Source organism: Ranitomeya variabilis, chromosome 6, assembly GCF_051348905.1.
Source record: "Ranitomeya variabilis isolate aRanVar5 chromosome 6, aRanVar5.hap1, whole genome shotgun sequence".
In the NCBI taxonomy this organism is placed as follows: domain Eukaryota; kingdom Metazoa; phylum Chordata; class Amphibia; order Anura; family Dendrobatidae; genus Ranitomeya; species Ranitomeya variabilis.
In genome coordinates, this window is record NC_135237.1 from 237,841,809 (window position 1) to 237,864,000 (window position 22,192).

At 47.1% G+C, this 22,192-nt stretch overlaps 1 protein-coding gene across 13 annotated transcripts in view; it reads right to left on the reverse strand.

Annotated features, from left to right (window-relative positions):
• Nucleotides 1-22,192, reverse strand: part of CTNND2 (catenin delta 2) — a 3,400,942-nt gene that overhangs the window by 3,175,408 nt on the left and 203,342 nt on the right. For all 13 annotated transcript variants that reach the window (XM_077269511.1, XM_077269508.1, XM_077269506.1 and 10 more), the window contains exon 2: nucleotides 980-1,106. Coding sequence is in view for 11 of the 13 variants with exons in the window: in XM_077269508.1 (XP_077125623.1) it covers nucleotides 980-1,096 (117 nt within the window). In the remaining 2 variants the exon portion in view is untranslated. The remainder of the gene's footprint in view (nucleotides 1-979; nucleotides 1,107-22,192) is intronic.

A 22,192-nucleotide genomic window follows, 5' to 3' on the forward strand; every position in this document is an offset into this window, starting at 1 on the left:
GAGCTGGAGGCGACAGTAGGTGGCGAGAGCTTTGATGTGCCATTTAAAGGACAGGGCAAAGTCCAGGGTTACTCTGCGGCATCGGATTACCAGGACGGGGGAAAGTGAGAATTCATTTATTGTGATAGATAGACCAGGTAGGGAAGATGTGCGAGATGTATATATTGGGTTATGTTCCCACTGCCAGCAAACGCTGCGGGTTGGATACTGCGTACATCTGCAGTATCCAGCTGTTACAGCATAGTGGATGGGATTTCTAGAAATCCCATGCCCACTTTGCGTGCACCAATGCCCACGGCTCACCTGCAGAGATGGACATGAGGTGCGTCTTTTCAGACCGCAGCTTGTCAATTATGTCGCAGAGATGCTCAGTCTCCGCTGCGTAAATTACTTATACACTTTCATTAGATGCGGTAAAACCGCATTATCTTCCTAGTCACATGCGTATTAAGTGCGGGAACGCAGTTTACTATGCATGTGCACGAATTTACATAATGGTGTATCTTGTGACACAGCCAAACATACATGACACAGGAAGTGGAGGAAAGCACAGAGAGAAGTCTCCTTTTTAATAAATAAATAATTAAAAAAAAAAAAATAGCATGGAGTTCCCCCATATTTGTTAACCAGCCAGAGTAAAGCAGACTACTGGGACTGGTATTTCAGGCTGGTAAGGAACCAATATCCATGAACCCACCAGCCTGCTAATACCAAGCCGCAACAGTCCATTTATCTTGAACAGTTAGCAAAAATAGGGTGGGGTCCCCCTATGTTTGTTAACCAGCCAGAGTAAAGCAGACTACTGGGACTGGTATTTCAGGCTGATAAGGATCCCATATCCATGAACCTTACCAACCTGATAATACCAGGCTGCAGCAGTTTGCTTAACTTGGATGGTTAGCAAAAAACCCAAAAAATATGTTTATAACATAATATTGATAACAAGAAAACATCATAATACATAATATTAATATTTTACCTGTTCCTTAACAGATGCCAAAATAGCTGAAGTTGTTTCTGTCTCATTTGAAATGTTCATTTCTGGGCTTGATGAGCTAGTCTTATCTGAGCTTGATGATTGAGCTGGAACGGGCATTGCTTCTAAACTAAAATAAGAAAGGAAACATAAAACAGATACGTGCTGTAAATGTGAACTCATAAATTTCTCTGAATTACATACAATAAATGCTATATAAACATATATTTGATGCTAAAAGTTTATTTTTTAATCAAATATTTCTAGCAACACAGGTGAGAGGGCCCTGCAGGGCAGCTAATACTGAAGGCAATCTGGCCTTTTTTCTCTGGTCCCGAGGCTCTAGAGGGCTCATGGCCAGATTGCTCTCATCAGAGGTGTATCTAGCTCTTTCTGTACCCCGGGGCAAAGGATGAGTTTGGTGCCCCCCCCCCCCCCCTCAGATTTCTGCCCCCTGTAATGTCCTCAGATTCCTGCCCCCATAATGTCCTGATTTCTGCCCCCATAATGTGCTCAGATTTCTTCTGCCCCTATAATGTCCTGGTTTCTGCCCCCATCCCCTTCCTTCCCGGACAGTAGTATACAGCACTGCCCACATAGTAGTATACAGCACAGCCCACTTAGTATATAGCACAGCCCGCATAGTAGTATACAGCACCATCCACACAGTAGTATACAGCACAGCCCACATAGCAGTATACAGCACAGCCCACATAGCAGTATACAGCACAGCCCACGTAGCAGTATACAGCACAGCCCACCTAGCAGTATACAGCACAGCCCATGTAGCAGTATACAGCACAGCCCACGTAGCAGTATACAGCACAGCCCACATAGCAGTATACAGCACAGCCCACGTAGCAGTATACAGCACAGCCCACATAGCAGTATACAGCACAGCCCACGTAGCAGTATACAGCACAGCCCACGTAGCAGTATATAGCACAGCCCGCATAGTAGTATACAGAACCGCCCACACAGTAGTATACAGCACAGCCCGCATCTCTCCTTCTGGCAGTTCGGTGTCTTCAGCTCCAGCCTCCATTACCCAGCCGTCTGTAGCTGAAGCACTTACCACAAACCCCAAGGCTGCCTGTGAAGAGCCGGCGAGTGATGTCAGCAGCGTGATCATGTGACCTGATTACGCTGCTGGCACTTCACTGATGCAGAAGTGCCGGTCAGGGCACAGATCAAGGGTACTAGCGTCTGAAGATGCTAGTACATCCTTGGGAACCGACGCAGTATACAGTACAGCCCATGTAGTAGTTTATAGCACAGCCCACATAGTAGTATATAGCACAGTCCACACAGTAGTATACAGCACAGCCCACATAGTAGTATACAGCACAGCTCACGTAGCAGTATACAGCATAGCCCACATAGCAGTATACAGCACAGCCCACGTAGCAGTATACAGCAAAGCCCACGTAGTAGTTTATAGCACAGCTCACATAGTAGTATATAGCACAGCCCACACAGTAGTATACAGCACTGCTCATAGTAGTATACAGCACAGCCCACATAGTAGTATACAGCACAGCCCACGTAGCAGTATACAGCACAGCCCACGTAGCAGTATACAGCACAGCCCACGTAGCAGTATACAGCACAGCCCAAATAGTAGTATACAGCACAGCCCACATAGTAGTATATAGCATAGCCCGCATAGTAGTATACAGCACCGCCCACACAGTAATATACAGCACAGCCCGCATCTCTCCTTCTGGCAGTTCGGTGTCTTCAGCTCCAGCCTCCATTACCCAGCCATCTGGAGCTGAAGCACTTACCACAAACCCCAAGGCTACCTGTGAAGATCCGGCGAGTGATGTCAACAGCATGATCATGTGACCTGATTACGCTAGTACATCCTTGGGAGAACGGAAGAATCTCAGTGTGGGGGCGGCAGAATTCCGCCGACTGGGAGCCTACTCCTTGGACCACCGCATCAGACGGCCTGTTGGCGCCCCCCTGTCGGCTGAGCCCGGGGCACATGCCCCGGCTGTTCCCCCTGGATACGCCACTGGCTCTCATGTTTTTATATGTAAAAACTCTTGATTCTCCTTATTATTTATGATTAGTTTGAGTTTAGTATACTTACTTATAGGTATATTGCTGGTTTTTCTATATATGCAAACAAACTAAAGAACAGAAAAACCACTGTCATGGAGCCCATTATGAATAACAAAGTCTAAATCTTTATTAGTAACATTAGAACAGGAAAACAAGGGAGCTAATAGGGCTAAATGAGATGTTTAACAGCATCCAGAGGAAACGCTAAAGGCAGGCATGTCACAAGAAAAAATACATACATCAATAATACAGCAATCTTGTTACTGCAATCCCTTAAGGTACTTGTATCTACTATTATGTGTTACTATTTTGGATTGCATACTACTATGGATTATGTACCCGTATTATTGATGTATATATTTTTTGCTTGTGTGACATGCCTGCCCTTAGCATTTCCTCTGGATGCTGTTAAACATCTGATTTTACTCTCATTTAGCCCTATTAGCTCCCTTGTTTTCCTGTTCTACTGTTACTAATAAAGATTTAGACTTTGTTATTCATAATGGGCTCCATGACTGTGGTTTTTCTGTTCTTTAGTTTGCTTGCAGGGGAAAGTGCGGAGAGGTGAGTTGTGTGTTTGTTTTTTTCAACAATACATGGGGTGATGGAGAGGGTAATGATGGAGATGGGGATAAGGCAATAATGGAGGTGAGGGAAAGGGCAGTGATGGAAGTGGTGGAGGAGATGGCAATGATGGAGGTGGGGGCTGATGGAGAGGATAATGATGGAGGTGGTGGAGAGGACAATGATGGGTATTCTGGGGAAGAGGGCAATGGTGGGTGTGGTGGGTGAGAGGACAATGATGGAGGTGGTGGGGGAGATGGCAATAATGGAGGTGGTGGAGAGGGCAATGATGAGTGTGGTGGGGTAGAGGGCAATGATGGAGGTGGTGGTGGAGAGGGCAATGCTGGAGGTAGTGGATAGGGCAATGATGGGTGTGGTGGTGGAGAGGGCAGTGGTGGGTATTGTAGGGGAGAGGGCAATGATGGAGGTGGTGGAGATGGCAATAATGGAGGTGGTGGAAAGGGCAATGATGGAGGGGGTGGGGAGGGAAATGATGGTGGTGGGGAGGCCAATGATGGAGGTAGTGGAGAGGGCAATGATGGGAGTGGTGGACCAGTCAATGATGGAGGTGGTGGTGAGGGCAATAAAGGAGGTGGTGAGTGAAAACAATGGTTGAGGTGGTGGACAGGATAATGATAGAGGTGGTGGAGAGGGCAATGATGGAGGTAGTGCAGAGGACAATGATGGGGAGAACAAGGATTGGGGTGTTGGAGAGAGCAATGCCTGAGATGGTGGGGAAAAAAATGATTGGGGTGGTAGAGAGCACAATAATGGAGGTGGTGGAGAGGGCAATGATGTAGGTGGTGGAGAGGGTAATGATGGGGTTGGTGGGGAGAAAAATTATTGGGATGGTGGAGAGGGTAATGATGGAGGTGGAGAGGGCAATAATGGGGGTGGTGAAGATGACAATGATGGAGGTGGAGAGGGCAATAATGGGAGTGATGGAGAGGACAATGAAGGATGTGGGGGATTGGGATGGGAGTAAGGGGGACTTATAATGGACTGCTGAACGTGGGGAGGAGGACATTGATATGATATAAAATTAATTGGATGGTGGAGGAGGGTGCTAAGCTCTTTATAGTGACCTCCTCCATCTCACAATTAATTGTGATGCTATTGGACGTAAAATGTAATGGTGAGTGGGAAAGGATAGTGTAAGGTGCATAGGACTTATTATAATAAACTGAAAGATGGGAGAAGACGCTGTCAGAGACTTGTAATGAATTTGGAGGTGGGGTAGGATGCTCAGTGCCCGATAGTGTCTTCTCCCACCCCCAAATTCCTTACGATGCTGTCAAGGACTTATAATGGATGGGAGTGCACAGGACAGGGACTACAGAGATGTGCACACATTCAGGATTTGCAGAGAACATTCTGCTGCATATTCTAATGTGTAGGCAGGAAGGACGCTGTGTTAAACACATTTATTTTTTACCACGCTCATGTCATGCTTTTGTTGCTTATTTTCCCCTATTCATTGGTATAGGTGAAGTACACTGAAGAATTGATATTATGCAGATTTTAATTTGCTGCAAATATGCAAAAGAATAAATAGGAAACGTGTTCATGAGACTTCAGGGATCTAATTCACTTTGCTTGTACTGTAAAACCTTGCACATTTTACATGTGCATATAGCCTTACAGTTAATTGAGGAGAGTCATAGAGACCAAATAATTTATATTATTGGTTGGCAAAGATTATAGTTAATGGAGGGAACAATGCTGCATCGCTTTATATTTTTAATGGTGGGGTACATTTCTGTATTTAGGTGGGAGACACAAGTGTGTATGCAATGCAGTTGTGCTCAGAAGTTTACATACCCCGGCAGAATTTTTACTTTCTTGGCCTTTTTTCAGTGAATATGAATGACACCAAAACTTTTTCTCCACCCCTGATTTTCCATTTTTTAATCACAGTTTGAACCCTGCTGACTGGCATTATCAATTCCTTGGATATCTTTTTGTATCCCTTTCCTGTTTTATACAGTTCAACTACCTTTTCCCGTGGATCCGTTGACAATTCTTTTAATTTCCCCATGACTCACAATCCAAAAATGTCAGTGGCTGGATGAAAAATGCAAGAATCTGTCTGCATGCCAGAAACTCACTCAGCTTTTATGCACATACACTGATAACAAGCAAACAGGTCACAGGTAAGGACGCCACCTTTAGTAGCCATTCAAACACTGTTGTGTCAACTTCGGAGCATGTTATCATGCCAAAATCACCAAGGTCCCTTGATATATAGTGTACACGCCTACTATGTATAGCACAGTCCCTTAGTATACACTACGGTTCCAAAGTTTAAGATCACCCAGACAATTTTGTGATTTCCATGAAAACTCATACTTTTACTAATCAAATGAGTTACCAAACAATAATTCAGACATTGACAAGGTTCGAAAAAAACATCTTTATTTGAAATCATAATTTTCTAATTCAAACTTTGCTTTCGTCAAAGAATGCTCCCTTTGCGGCAATTACAGCATTGCAGACCTTTGGCATTCTAGCAGTTAATTTGCAGTGATAATCTGGAGAAATTTCACCCCATTGCTTCCAGAAGCCCCTACCCACAGGTTGGTTTGGCTTGATGGGCACTTTTTGCATACCATACAGTCAAGCTGCTCCCACAGCAGCTCAATCAGGTTGAGATCTGGTGACTGCGCTAGCCACTCCGTTAGAATACCAGCTAAGTGATTCTTCCATAAATAGTTCTTGCATAATTTGGAGGTGTCCTGTTGTCCTGTTGTGGGATGAAATTGGCTCTAATCAAGTGCTGTATACAGGGTATGGCATGGCATTGCAAAATGGAGTGATAGCCTTCCTTATTCAAAATTCCTTTTACCTTGTACAAATCTCCCACTTTACCAGCACCAAAGCAACACTACACCATTACATTACCTCCACCATGCTTGACAGATAGTGTCAGGCACTCTTCCAGCATCTTTTCAGTTGTTCGGTCTCACAAATGTTTCTCTGTGTGATCCAAACACCTCAAACTTGGATTCATTTGTCCAGAATACTGTTTTCCAATCTTCCTCTCTCCAATGTCTGTGTTCTTTTGCCCATATTAATCTTTTCCTTTTATTAGCCAGTTTCAGATATGGCTTTTCCTTTGCCACTCTGCCCTGAAGGCCAGCATCCCGGAGTCGCGTCTTCACTGTAGACGTTGTCACTGGTGTTTTGCGTGTACTATTTAATGAAGCTGCCAGTTGAGGACCTGTGAGGCGTCAATTTCTCAAGCTACAGACTCTAATGTACTTGTCTTGCTGCTCAATTGTGCAGCAAGGCCTCCCACTTCTCTTTCTACTCTGATTAGAGCCTCTGAAGGGAGTAGTACACACCGTTGTAGGAAATCTTCAGTTTCTTGGTAATTTCTCGCATGGAATAGCCTTCATTTCTAAGAAAAAGAATAGACTGTCAAGTTTCACATGAAAGTTATTTTTTTCTGGCCATTTTGAGAGTTTAATTGAACCAACAAATGTAAACCTCCAGATTCTCAACTAGCTCAAAGGAAAGTCAGGTTTATAGGTTCTCTAATCAGCCAAACTGTATTCAGCTTTGCTAACTTACTTGCCCAAGGGTTTTCAAGGTTATTCCAACCATCCATTAGCCTTCTTACACAGTTAGCAAACACAAAGTACCATAAGAACACTGGAGTGATGGTTGTTGGAAATGGGCCTCTATACACTTATGAAGATATTGCATTACAAACTAGACGTTTACAGCTAGAATTGTCATTTACAACATAAACAATGTATAGAGTGTATTTCTGAATCATTTAATGTTAGCTTCATTGGAAATAACTGTGCTTTTCTTTAAAAAATAAGGACATTTCTAAGTGACGCTAAACTTTGGAACGGTAGTGTGACAGTGTACTTTCTTATGTATGACACAGTCCCTTAGTATATAGTGAACTCACTTATGTATAGCACAATCCTTTAGTATATAGTGTACTCAATTGTTACATATAGCACAGTCCCTTAGTATATAGTGCACTCAGTTATGTATAGCACAGTCCCTTAATATATAGTGTACTCATTTATTATGTATAGCACAGTCCCTTAGTATGTAGTGTATTCACTTATTATGTATAGCACAGCCTCTTAGTATATAGTGTACTCACTTATGTTTAGTGCCATCTTTAGTTACATAGTTTCCTCTTTTATTATGTATAACACCGCCGGTTATTTTGAACCATCCTCTCTAGTTATATATGGTGCCTTCCTTTATTATATACAGTGGGGGGGAAACGTATTTGATCCCTTGCTGATTTTGCAAGTTTTCCCACTGACACAGACATGAACAGTCTATAATTTTAAGGGTTTGTTAATTTTAACATTGAGGAGATACAATATCAAAAATAAAATTCAAAAAATCACATTGTATAAATTATATAAATTTGTTTGCATTTTGTAGTAAGAAATAAGTATTTGATCTTCCTGGCAAACAAGACTTAATACTTGGTGGCAAAACCTTTGCTGGCAAGCACAGCAGTCAGACTTTTTTGTTGTTGCAGATGTGGTTTGCGCACATGTTAGGAGGAATTTTGGTTCACTCCTCTTTGCAGATCATCTCTAAAATCATGAGGATTTTGAGGCTGTCGCTTGGCAACTTGGAGCTTCAACTCCCTCCATAAGTTTTCTATGGGATTAAGGTCTGCGGACTGGCTAGGTCATTCCATGTCCTTAATGTGCTTCTTTTTGATCCACTCCTTTGTTGCCTTGGCTGTATGTTTTGGGTCATTGTCTTGCCACGACCCATTTTAATGTCCCGAAGAAGGGAAGTGTCATGAATCACAGGGGGGATATTTTGATTATCCCACCGCTGCCGCCAATATGTCATGAACCGGGGTTGTATGGTTGCCCCGATTCTTTTCTGAAGGGGATTTATTTATATCCCACTTCCCAGTTCCAGTTTGGAAATTGCAGCTTTCGGGCACCCCCCTATTACCCTCAGGTAAGACAGAGAACTGCACCTAGGATAATTAGTAGCTAGAAAGGCTGCCTTGCTATGTACTGGCTAATAGGCACACTGCAGCGAGGGTGATATAACTACTCCCGCTCAGGCGGGAAAAATAATTATCAACGCCGTCCGTCACTGCCAGATCTCCAAAAGCTCAGGACACTTCCGCTGCCACCAGCTCATATTTCTTATTTAATAACGGAGCCAACCCAATTAGTAGCAATAGCTTAGGTCAGAGGCTTTAGGGTAAGTTTTAGAGCAAGGAAAACAACACTAGCAAATATTATAACTTTTACTCTAAAAAAGATTAGGCAGTATTTACAAAAGATATTATAAAAAGAGAAAATTATCGTACCTACAGACAATTACAAAATAATAAGGGATTACAGATGAAAATATACTTAGTTATTTAAGTCACTTCATAGCAGACCATGCGGTGCGGTGGAGGGACGATACATCAAAATGCATCACAGAGCGTCTCGCAGCTAGCTCCCTGGACAAAGACTAGTGCAAAATGAGCTTCCATTATCTTATACCTGTGCCCAAAACCAAGGCACTCCCCCTGTGCTGACCTCACATTGTGGCTGAACACTACCCTTTCTGAAAGGTATGGAAAACCATCTATTAAACATGTCTCGGCATATGAACCTCGTAGAAGAAAGACAAAATTATCATTATGCTCAGCATGACATGGGGGTTCATTTAATTATAAACAAGAAGTGTGCCAGCGCAGAGGGTTGTGGTCAGTCACCACAGTAAAGGTGCAACCTTACAGATAGGGCTGCAAATGCTGCAGTGCCCAGACCATGGCCATGCACTCCTTCTCGATGGTGGAATAGGCCACTTCCCTCAGCAGAAGCTTCCGAGTCAGTTACAACACGGGGTGCTCTTGGTTCCCTGAGTCGACCTGGCTGAGCACAGCACCATGGCCAAAATAACTGGCGTCGGTCTGTACGAGGAACAGTCTACTGCTGTTGTCTGCCTTTAACATGGGAGAGTTGCACAGGGCTGTTTTCAAAGCCCGGAAAGCCACCTCACAGCCATCTGTCCAGTCGACTGTTTGGGTTAGCTTCTTCCTGGGGAGGTCCGTCAAGGGTTTTGCCAGGCTACTATAGTTTTGTACAAAGCTCCTATAGTACCCTGCAGTGCCCAGGAAGGACATCACCTGTTTCTTTGTCCTGGGGTTGGGCCAGGAGGCGATCGCATCCATGTTCCCAGGCTCTGGCCTCATGGAGCCCCCACCTACACGGTGCCCCAGGTAGTGGACTTCTCTCATGCCCATCTGGCACTTTCCCGACTTGATGGTCAGGCCTGCTTGGTGAAATCGCCAGAGCACCTCCTGGAGATGCTGCAGGTGTTCCTCCCAGGAGAGAATAAAGATGGCAATGTCATCCAGGTACGCCACCATGTATTTCTCCAATCCCTGAAGTAGGTGGTTGACCACCTTCTGGAAAGTGGCAGGGGCATTCTTCATGCCAAATGGCATGACCGTTGACTCATACAGTCCAAAGGGTATGATAAAGGCGGACTTCTCCTGCGCATCGGGGCTCAGGGGAATCTGCCAGTATGCCAGACTCAAATCCATTATGGACAAATATTTTGCGCCAGCTAACCGCTCAAGCAGCTCCTTGATGCGTGGCATTGGGTGCGCATCAGAGGTTGTGATGGCATTGAGCCCCCTGTAGTCCACGCAGAACTGGGTGGTTCGATCCTCCTTTGGCACCAGGACTACAGGTGAAGCCCATGCGCTTTTGGACCATTGAATCACCGCCAGCTGTAACATCTCATCGATCTCCTGGCGCATAACCTGCTGCACCTTGTCGGAGATCCGATAGGGTGTTTGCCGTAGTGGGGCATGATTCCCGGTGTCCACTTCTTGGACCGCTAACTGAGTCCTTCCAGGTCGGTTGGAGAACATGGCCCAGAAGGGTTCCAGCCTGGTTTGCAGCTGTGACCGCTGGGGTTCAGTTAGCAAGGAGCTTACCTCCACATCCTCGATGGACCCACTGGACCAGGCTTGGGCCAGCATGTCCAGGAGGGGGTCTTCCTCCCCTTCTTTGGACAGGTTGCAGACCAGTAGGACGCAGGCTTCACGTTCATGACGAGCCTTCATCATATTGATGTGAAAGGCCTTTTGCCTACCTCAAGCGTGGTCAAGCATGACCACATAGGTGACCGGGTTGAGCTGTTGATGGAGGACGTACGGGCCTTCCAAGGCTGCCTGAAGCTTATCTTTCGGTATGGGGACAGCACCCACACCTTTTGAGCCACCTCGTAAGTCCACTTCCGGGCGTTGTTGTAGTACCAGTGTTTCTGATCAGCCTGGGCCTGCGCCATGTTGTCATGCAGCAACTGCGCCAAGGTCTGCATTTTGTCAAGGAAGCGCATGACATACTCCACTATGTACACTTCAGAAGGGTTCTTCTCTTCTTCCCAGGATTCCCTTACCAACCCAAGGGGTCCCCGGATTCGCCTGCTGTTGTGAAATTGGATTCTGGGCTCCCCCGGTGGCCACTTGTGGAATTGTACTTGTGTGCATCATCCCCTCTGTTCACCTGCTCCTATCAGGATGTGGGAGTCGCTATATAACCTTGCTCCTCTGTCAGTTTCTTGCCGGTCAACAATGTAATCAGAAGTCTTTCTGTGCATGTTCCTGCTACTAGACAACTCCCAGCTAAGTTGGACTTTTGTCCTTGTGTGTTTTTGCATTTTGTTCCTGTTCACAGCTGCTGTTTCGTTACTGTGTCTGGAAAGCTCTAGTGATCGGAAATTGCCACTCTGGTGTTATGAGTTAATGCTAGAGTCTTAAAGTAATTTCTGGATGGTGTTTTGATAGGGTTTTCTGCTGACCATGAAAGTGCCCTTTCTGTCTTCCTGCTATCTAGTAAGCGGACCTCGATTTTGCTAAACCTATTTTCATACTACGTTTGTCATTTCATCTAAAATCACCGCCAATATATGTGGGGGCCTCTGTCTGCCTTTTGGGAAAATTTCTCTAGAGGTGAGTCAGGACTGTCTTTTCCTCTGCTAGGATTAGGTAGTTCTACGGCTGGCGCTGGGCATCTAGGGATAAAAAAAACGTAGGCATGCTACCCGGCCACTTCTAGTTGTGCGGCAGGTTTAGTTCATGGTCAGTATAGTTTCCATCTTCCAAGAGCTAGTTCTCATATATGCTGGGCTATGTTCTCTCGCCATTGAGAATCATGACAGCCTGCCATACAGGAGCTCGAAGGGTTAGTGTCACGCTCGCGCCCAGACTGGTTGGCGCGGGCATGCGGGGTGTGGCCCCACTGGACCACAGACCAAACTTCCCTGGAAGAGGCGCAACTAAGTAGCTTCCTAGGTGTTCGCTGGAGCCTCTGATGGTGAGGTCAGACTTGTGCAATAGGAAGCTACCAGGTACCACTCCAGGGTGGTGTCTGGCTGTGGCTGCTGATCCCACCGGGGAACGGAACATAGACAGGCAAGCGGGCACGGCTGGCACTCAGGCAGACAGGCGGGCACAGCTGGGTCACAGGCAGGCAGACGGGTACAACAGAGACACTGACAGGCAGGTGGGCACGGCTGGCTCTCTGGTAGGCAGGCAGGTACGGCTGGCTCTCTGGCAGGACAGGCAGACAAGACTGGAACACTGGAAGAACCAGTAGGGACCGGTCTGCAGGCTGGCATGTTTAACAGGTAAGAATCTGTTCAGACAGGAGGACTAAATAATAGTTAGAGAAAGACCGCAAGAACGGATGCAGAGCGAAAGCACAGGAGCTAGAGCCAAGAACAGAAAAGCAGGAGGTGGAGCAAAGAGCAGGAGGCGGAGCAAAGAGCAGAAATGCAGGAGGCGGAGTCAAGAACGGGAGAAGTAGGACCGCAAGGAGCGGAGCCAGGTAGAACTGCAAGGAGCGGAGCAAGGTAGAACCACAAGAAGCGGAGCCGCAGAGCGAGAGCTGAGCGGAGCCGCAGAGCAGGGCCACAGAGTGCAGAGCAAAGTCAGAGTACCGAGCAAGGTGCAGAGCAAAGCTGCAGAGAGCAGAGCTGAGAGCAAAGCCACAGAGTGCGGAGCTGAGAGCAGAGTAAAGTCAGAGTGCAGAGCAAGACTCAGAGTGCAGAGCCGAGAGCAAAACCACAGAGTGCAGAGCAAGGTCACAGAATGCAGAGCAAGGAGCAAAGCAAGGTTGCAGAGAGCGGAGCCGAAAGCAGAGTAAAGCAAGACACAGAGGGCAGAGCAGGCCAAAGCAAGACACAGAGTACGCACAGCAGGGAAACGAAACCAAGGCAGGGATATAAACAGACATAGGAGCAAGACTAGGCTAAGACAAAGTCAGGAACCAGACAAGACACAAAGACATGGACACAAGCCAGGGTATGACGCCCCTCTGGGTGGCAGACATAGGCCAGGGTACAAAGCCCCGCTGGGTGGCTACACAGGACAAAGAGTAAGCGAGACAGGGACTGGCACCTCAGCAGCTAAGAACTGACTTAAGTAGCAAGTTGCACAGGCCCCCACCAATGGGTGGGGATGTCTTAAATACAGGAACCCAATGGCAATTGCCCAGGGACACCTTAGCAATGTGCACACAGTCTCTATAAGAAACAGGAGCTGCCAGCGCCTCCCCCCTATGCACACAGACAGAGCATGCACAGAGCAAACAGCAGACATGAGGCACACAGCATGGAGCTGGCAGCAGAAAGAAGTCACAACAAGGCCCAGAGAAGTAAGTGAGTTTGAGTGTAATGCAGGTGGGGGATGGGAGGCCATGCAGTGATGCCAGCAGAGTTGTTACAGTTAGAACCCAGTTGAGACCTTCGGAACCTCTCGTTAAGCGAATAGCAGGTGTGGGAGGTACTGCTCCCAGTCGCATCCTTGGGTCTCAACCAGCATACATAGCATCTGTTTGAGGGTACAGTTGAAGCACTCACACAATCCATTGGTCTGGTGGTGATACACGCTAGATACCAGACACTTCACCTGCATTCTCTTACAGAGAGCCTTCATTAGGCGAGACAAGAATTGGGTCCCTTGGTCGGTAAGCATCTCCTTGGGAAATCCTACCCGTGAAAAGATGGCCAACAGTGTATCCGCCACCTTATCCACCCTAGTTGAGAACAGAGCCACTGCCTCTGGGTACAGGGTAGTGCAGTCTACCACAGTGAGGACGTATTGCTTTCCAGAGCTGCTGGGGACGGCCAGCGGGCCCACAACATCCTCCGCGATCCTCTGGAAAGGCTCCTCCATCACTGGCAAAGGGATCAGGGGAGCCTTAAGAGCAGGCCCTGCCTTCCCCACTCTTTGGTAGGTGATACAGAAGCGGCAGTAGTTTGTTACATCTTTCCCCATATTGTGCCAATAGAAGTGTTGAGACATCCAGGCCTTAGTTTTGCTGATGCAAGAGTGTCCAGTGAGTGGAATCTCATGAGCAATCCACAACAACTCACTCCTAAACTGGTACGGGATGACCAGCTGTCTTTCCCTCAACTACTCCTTTTGGGATTTTCTGGGTACTGTCTCCAGGTATAACTTTCCTCATTTCCAGAGCACCCTCTCCCTATCAGAGGTGGGAGTCTCGGCGAGGTATCTCAAATTCTCCAGGCTCACATCTGAGTGCAGAGCAGCCTGAAACTCCTGGCTGGGGGCAGCCAGAAGTGACGTTAGGGTCCCTTCCGGATGGGGACCCTCTGGGACCTGCTCTGGGTCCATTTCTGGTTCAGTCACTCCTGTGACCGAGGAGGGTCCAGAAAGCAGAATGTTATCTGCGTTTCGGGCACTCAGCCTACGTAGCTGCTGTCACCCGCAGTCAGTCTCCCCGTGGATTCCACAGACCCATCATCCAGCGCTGCTATGGGTTCTAACTCCCCATCCACCCCAACATCTCAGGAGCAGTGCTATATGGAGCAGTTACCTTCCTCTGTGAAACTGGTCAGTTGCACGGCATCACCTTCCTCACGGTTCCCATGCATCTCCCCATTTCCCTTAGCACCATCGCCTGCTCCTGTTAGGGGTTTCTCAGCCATTTCACCCTGCAGAGAGACGTGGCTGAGCACTGCTGCACATGTAGACACATCTCCATTAGGAGATAAATGGTTAGCAGGTAAAACATGCACATTTACATCATCATCATCCTTAGCACCACCCTTGGGATTTTCAGAAAAATGGTTATCAGGTAAATCATTAATCGGTAAAGTATTGTTGGGTAACAAATGCAATTTCCCATCACTATCATTAGCATTAGATTAGAGGGGGGTCAGGGACATAATATGCAACCATCCTCCCCAAATCAATCCCCAATAAAACATCGGTGGGCAAGTTTTTGGTCAACCCCACTTCCTTCACACCGCTCCCGGCACCCCAATCTATAAACACCCAAGTGACAATGGATGCCCCCAATCCCGGTGACAGTCAGGGTTTTCCCCAGAATAAGCTCTTCAGGTTCTGCTAATGTGGGTTGGATGAGGGTTTGTTCAGGCCAGGTGTCCTTGAGGCCTCTAGCGACATGGCCCCCCACGGTGACGTGCCACACATTGTCATAAACCCTCCCAACCGCCCCACCCACCAAAAGAATGGCTGCATTAGGCCTTGGATGAGGGGTTTGTCTGCTTCTCCTTACAGTTGGCATTGAGAAGACCAGTCCTATTGCAGGCAAAACACTTGCGAAGATCGGTGATTAGGTCTGGTGCTGGCAACGGGGATAGGGCCTCCGGTGAGTCTGCTGGTTGGAGTACTGGGGTTGGTTGCAGGCTTACTTCCTCTCCAGCTCGCAGTGACTGGCTTCCAAACTTCCGGTTTACGGTTAGCCTCATAGCGCTGCTTTAGCCACGTCTGTGTGCTCTCGGTCCATCACGAACTGTCGCACCTCAGCTGGGCAAATATGTAGAAACTGGTCTTTGATCATCAGGTCTCACAGCTGTCTAAAGGTGGTCACTGACAGTCCTTGGGTCCACTGGTCAAAGTGGGTACTGAGTCCATGCACCACATAGCTGTTACTGCCGTGTGGGCCACGTTGGAGGTTTCAGAACTTTCTACGGTAAACCTCAGGTGTAAGTTGGTACTTTGTTATAAGGGTCTGCTTGATGGTCTCATTGTCTCCATTTTGGTTTGGTGGGAGAGACGCAAACGCCTCCAGAGTTTTGCCTTTGTGCCCTGGGGTTAGGCATTGGGCCCATTCTTCCACAGGCAGCCGATACAGTCTGCAGGCTTTCTCAAAGGCCCTCAGAAAAGTGTCCAAGTCCACATCCTTTTCTATCACAGGAAAGTGCTCTGGACGGGGTTTAGGGGACAGAGCGTTGCTGGACTCACTGTTTCACGTGGTAGATGGTACTTCCCTGAGTTGGGCCATCCACATTTCATGGTCCCTCTGAGCTTGGGCCTACCGCTCGGCTCTCTCTGCCTCCTGCTGGGCTCTCTCCAACTCCCGCTTTTCCATTTTCTCTTGGTATTGCTGGATCAGCTTCAGACGTCTATCACGGTCATCGGCGGGGAGTTGTTCCAAGGCCAGCTGCAGGTGGGGGTCCAATCCACCCTGGTTTCCAGTAGGGCCAGCATTCCGTGCATGGCCCTTGGCTGCCCTTGGCAGCAGCACCATCTGTGCTGGTGCTGGCTTCTGCATCCACTGGGCTCTGAGAACCGGTTTGGTCCGCTTCAAACTGCACCAGTTCCATGACTATTTGGACCTTGGTTTTGCCATTGGGGTCCAGGCTGTGGTACGTGCATATTCCCATAAAAGTGTCCTTATTCTGTTTGGTGTACCAGTGCTCTCATTTTGCGGCCATCATCACCAAATAAAAGATAGGATAGAAAAATGAAGAGAAAGGGAGGGGGTAATCAAAAGTACACACAGTATCGTCTCAGGACTAGTGAACACCGAGCTCGTTCTCCAAAACTTTTTGCTCAAGAGTCCTTGCAAGAACTGTGCAAGTTTTTAGTGAGAGGAATGATTGCTCAATCTAGATCACTAATGCTCTATGATTCCACCGCTGCCACCATTATGTCATGAAACGGTGTTGTTTGGTTGGCCCCAGTTCTTTTCTGAAGGGGATTTATTTATACCCCACTTACCAGTTCCGGTTTGAAACTTGCAGCTCTCTAGAGCCCCCCTCAGGTCAGACAGGGAACTGCGCCTAGGTTAATTAGTCGCCAGAAAGGCTGCCTTGCTATGTACTGGCTAATGGGCACACTGCAGCAAGAGCAATATAACTACGCCCACTCAGGCGGGAAAAATAATTATCAACGCTGTCCGTTGCTGTCAGCTTCCCCAAAAGCTCAGGACACTTCCACTGCCACCAGCTCCTATTTTTTTCTTTAATAATGGGTCAGGAGCCAACCCAATTAGTAGCAGTGGCTTAGGTCCGAGTCTTTAGGGTACATTTTAGAGCAAGGAAAACAACACTAGCAAATATTATAACTTTTTCTCCAAAAAAGATTAGACAGTGTTTACAAAAGTGTATAAAAGATATTATAAAAAGAGACAATTATTGTACCTACAGACAATTACAAAATAAAAAGGGATTAAAGATGAAAATACACTTACAGTTGCTTAAGTCATTTCATAGCTGACCATGCGGTGCGGGGGAGGTGCGATACATCAAAATGCATCACAGAGCGTCTTGCAGCTAGCTCCCTGGACAAAGACTAGTGCAAAATGAGCTCCCACTATTTTATACCTGTGCCCAAAACCAAGCCACTCCCCTTGTGGTGACCTCACTGGGTGGCTGAATACTCCCCTTTCTGAAAGGTATGGAAACCATCTGTTAAACATATCTTGGCGTATGAACCTCGTAGAAGAAAGACAAAATTATCATTATGCTCAGCATGACATGGGGGTTCATTTAAGTATGAACACAAAGTGGATACATGGCCCGCTTAGGGAGAAATCCATTCCTTGAATTCCATTGGGTTTGGATCCTAGAGATTTCAGTGGTTCATACATCTAACGGGGAACATTCGGAACATGTAACTTGTAAATCTCTGTCACCACCTGGGTTCGTATTATTCATCATGAAAAACACAAATCAGAAAGCGCACGGCTGCAAACAAAAGAGCTCCTGAAGGAGGAGATAAGGCTACTTTCACACTAGCGTTGTGCACTGCACGTCGCTATGCATCGTTTTGAAGAAAAAACGCATCCTGCAAAAAGTGCTTGCAGGATGCGTTTTTTCTCCATTAGCTGCATTAGCGACGCATTGCCACACGTCGCAACCGTCGTGCGAAGGTAGCGTTGTGTTGCGTCAGACCGTCGCCACCAAAAAACGTTGCATGTAACGTTTTTTGGTGCGTCATCTGCAGCATTTCCGACCGCGCATGTGCGGCCGGAACTCCGCCCCCACCTCCCCACACCTCACAATGGGGCAGCGGATGCATTTAAAAACAGCATCCGCTGCCCCCGTTGTGCGGCGCTTTCACTGCTAGCGTCGGTGCGCCACAACGTCGCATAGTGACGTGCAGTGTACGAAGCTAGTGTGAAAGTAGCCTTAGGAGTATAGGATTACACAGAGCTGGCAGGCATAAGAGAAGTGTATTCACCCACAGGCAGCTGGGGGGGAAGAGAGAGGGGTCAGAAAGCTCACAGCGTGTGTCTGTAAAGCCATGGAACCTTCTAGAAGTAAACTCAAAATATGGCATATTTATATTATTGTGACAGGAAGGTTGTCACTGAGGATTTTATGGTATATGCCTCCATCCATTCTCCCATTGATGAGGTGAAGTAGTCCTGTGCCCTTAGCAGAGAAACACCCCCAAAACTTAATGTTTCTACCTCCATGCTTGACAGTGGAGAGGGTGTTCTTTGAGTCATAGGCAGCATTTCTCTTCCTCCAAACACGGCAAGTTGAGTTAATGCCAAAATGCTCAATTTTTGTCTCATCTGACCACAGCACCTTCTCCCAATCACACACAGAAGCATCCAGGTGTTCATTGGCAAACTTCAGATGGGCCTGCACATGTGCCTTCTTGAGGAGGTTGACCTTTTGGGTATTGCAGGATTTTAAACCTTTACGGCGTAATGTGTTAACAATGGTTTTCTTGATGACTATGGTCCCAGCTGCCTTGAGATCATTAACAAGTTTCCCCCGTGTAGTTTTAGGCTGATTTCTCACCTTCCTCATGATCAAGGATACCCCTTGAGGTGAGATTTTGCATGGTGCCTCAGATCGATGTCGATTGATTGTCATTTGGTATTTCTTCCATTTTCTTACTATTGCACCAACAGTTGTCTCCTTCTCATCCAGCGTCTTACACATGGCTTTGTAGCGCCCATTCCAGCTTTGTGCAGGTCTATGATCTTGTCCCTGACATCCTTAGAAAGTTCTTTGGTCTTGCTCATGTTGTAGAGGTTAGCGTCTGAATTATTAATTGAGTCTATGGACAGGAGTCTTTTATAAAGGTAACAAGTTGATTAGGAGCGTCTTACTGGTCTGTAGGAGCCAGAACTCTTAATGGTTGGTAGGGGACAAATACTTATTTCTCACAGCAAAATGCAAATAAATTTATATAATATATACAATGTGATTTTCTGGATTTTATTTTTGATATTCTATCTCTCAATGTTAGAATTAACCTACCCTTAAAATTATAGACTGTGCCTTTGTCAGTGGGCAAACTTACAAAATCAGCAAGGGATCAAATACTTATTTCCCCCACTGTATGTTCCTCTGTGGTTATGTACAATGCAGTCTCTTACATAGTCTATTCTTGTTATTTTTGTAATTCACAGCGTGCTCTTTTATTACATAATCCTTTCGTTAGATATAAAATGACTGCTGATGGAGCAGCCGGTGACCAGGCCAGTCCTTCAGCTCCTCCATTAGAAAAGAAGCTTTCCCATGCTCCATTAGCAGTCATTGCATTATATACTGTATCTAACAAGAGATGACGGTATGTAATAAAGATAGTGCTCTATATAATCTGATATGTAAGGTACAGAGCTGGATATAACAAGAGAGGGTGCTGTGTAATATGGGACGGCAATATACATAATAAAGGAGACTATGTAAGATATATACATGTATGTGTGTGGCTAGATAGATAGATACAGGGTCGGACTGTCCGGTGAAATGCCTGATGGGCCCCAGAGAGGAGGAGGAAGAATAAGAAAAAATTAGGGACGCAGGCCCTTTAAATCTGAAGGTGGCAAAGGCGCGCGGATGCATGCACGTAGTCCCGACCCGCGGCCGCGACCAGGGCAAACACGGGTTAGCGCTGGGGGCCCTGGTCGAACGGGCGGGTGGGATACGGAGCATGGGGTCCGTGAGACTGGGGAGCCCGGTGCCAGTGCTGACATCAGGGCCCCCCCTTCTAATACTCACCACTCCTCGTTCCGACAGCTACAGTGTCTTCAGCACCCTCTGACTCTGCGACATCTCAGGGCAGAGGGTGCGATGACGTCATCACTGCATACTCAGCCTCTCTGTACTGAGCATTGCAGAGCCGGAGAGACTGAGTGTACCGGACCTGTGGTGGGAACGGGAGAGGTGAGGATTTGACTTTTTTTTTCTTTATGTATGCAGCATTATATAGGGCCCATAATACTGTATGGAGGAATGGGGAGCATAATACTGTATGGAGGTGTGGGGGGCCATAAGACTATATAGAAGAGCAGGGAGTCCATAAGACTGTATGGAGGAGCAGGGGCCTGTTATGATCCTAGTGGTAGAGGATCTCAGGAGTTCCAGCTAAGTCCGCAAACACAAAAACCAGCTCATAGGGAAGTGGTAACTTGGCTGACCGCATATCTGATCCTGGTACAACAACTAGAAGTAGCCGGGGAACGTACCTACGTTGATTCTAGACGTCTCGCACCAGCCGGAGAACTAACTAACCCTTTCAGAGAAAATAAGACCTCACTTGCCTCCAGAGAAAAGACCCCAAAGTTATTATACAAGCCCCCAACAAATAATAACGATGAGGTAAGAAGAAAAGACAAACGTAAGAATGAACTAGATTTAGCAAAGAGAGGCCCACTAATTAATAGCAGAAAATAGGAAGAGGACTTATGCGGTCAGCAAAAAATCCTATAAAAATATCCACGCTGAAGATCCAAGAACCCTCGCACCGACTAACGGTATGGGGGGAGAATATCAGCCCCCTAGAGCTTCCAGCAAAAACAGAAATCACATTTTGAACAAGCTGGAACAAAATAAGAGCAAATGCAAAAGGACAAAAATAAGAAAGCAGAACTTAGCTTATCTTGCAAAACTCAGGGACCAGGAGTCAGGAGGAAAACAGACATAGACTGATTACATCGATTCCAGGCACTAGACTGAGTTTCCAGGAAGTCTAAATAGGAACACCCAAGGCCTAACGAACCAGGTGGGTACCAACCTGGGGAAGGATAATCCAAGTGCCATACCGCTAGTGACCACAAGAGGGAGCCAATAAATATAGTTCACAACAGGGGCCCATAAGACTGTATGGAGGAGCAGGGAGCCAATAAGACTGTATGGAGGAGCAGGGGGCCCATAAGACTTTATGGGGGAGCAGGATGCCCATAAGACTGTATGGAGAAGCAGGGGGCCCATAAGACTGTATGGGGGGAGCATGGGGTCCATAATACTGTATGGAGTATGGAGGAGCAGGGGGCCCATGATGTGCTGTACGGAGGAGCTGGGGGCCCATGATACTGTATGGAGGAGCAGGGGGCTCACAAAACTGTATGGAGGAGCAGGGGGCCCACAATACTGTATGGAGGTGTGTTGGGCCCGTGATGTGCTGTATGGCGGAGCTAATTGCAATATCTACCCGCATCGACCTTCGTTTTAACAAGCGAAGGTTGGAGCGAGCCCAGTGTAGGCAGAGGTTTCGGCTGGCTCCCACCTTCACCAAACCACCAGAATCTCCGGTCCAGGCGTCTGAGCCACATGAGACCATGGAGGCGACATGAGCGGGGTCTAAGTCCCGTACCGCTCGTGTACTCAAGGTCTGTCCTGTCTGCCAGCAGTTGGGACATTATGCCATAAAATGCCCCCAGCGGTTGGGAAAACGTCAGCGCCTAGTGGATGTACGAGGAGGTACACTAGACACGGAGACGTTTTCCTCAAATAGTCCTTCAAGGGGACAATTAACATAGGCCCATCCACTCTTATGGTAGAGCTTTGCATGGATTCTGGGGCGGAGGGCAACTTCATGTCTTCTGCCTTCGCTCAACGGCACACAATGCCCCTGGTGATGCTTGCCAAACCAGTGACCGTACGAGTGGTGAATGGGTCAACACTGCCCTCACAGATAACACACCAGACCATCCCAATGTCTCAGTACATCCAGGATAATCTGGCAAAAGGATTCATTAGGAAGTCAGTGTCACCCACAGGGGCTGGGTTCTTCTTCATGCAGAAGAAGAATGGAGAGTTACGTCCCTGCATAGACTATAGGGGTCTTAACGTTAAGAATAAGTACCCTTTGCCACTTATATCTGAGCTCTTTGATAGGTTGCAGGGGGGCAAGGGTAATTACTAAGCTTGCACTGTGGGGTGCATACAACCTGATTCGCATCCGTGAGGGGGACGAATGGAAGACGGCATTTAACACCAGGGACCGGCACTATGAATGGTGATGCCCTTCAGGCTCTGTAATGCTCCTTCCATTTTCCTAGACTTTGTGAACGATATCTTCCGGTATATGCTCACCACCTTGGTCAT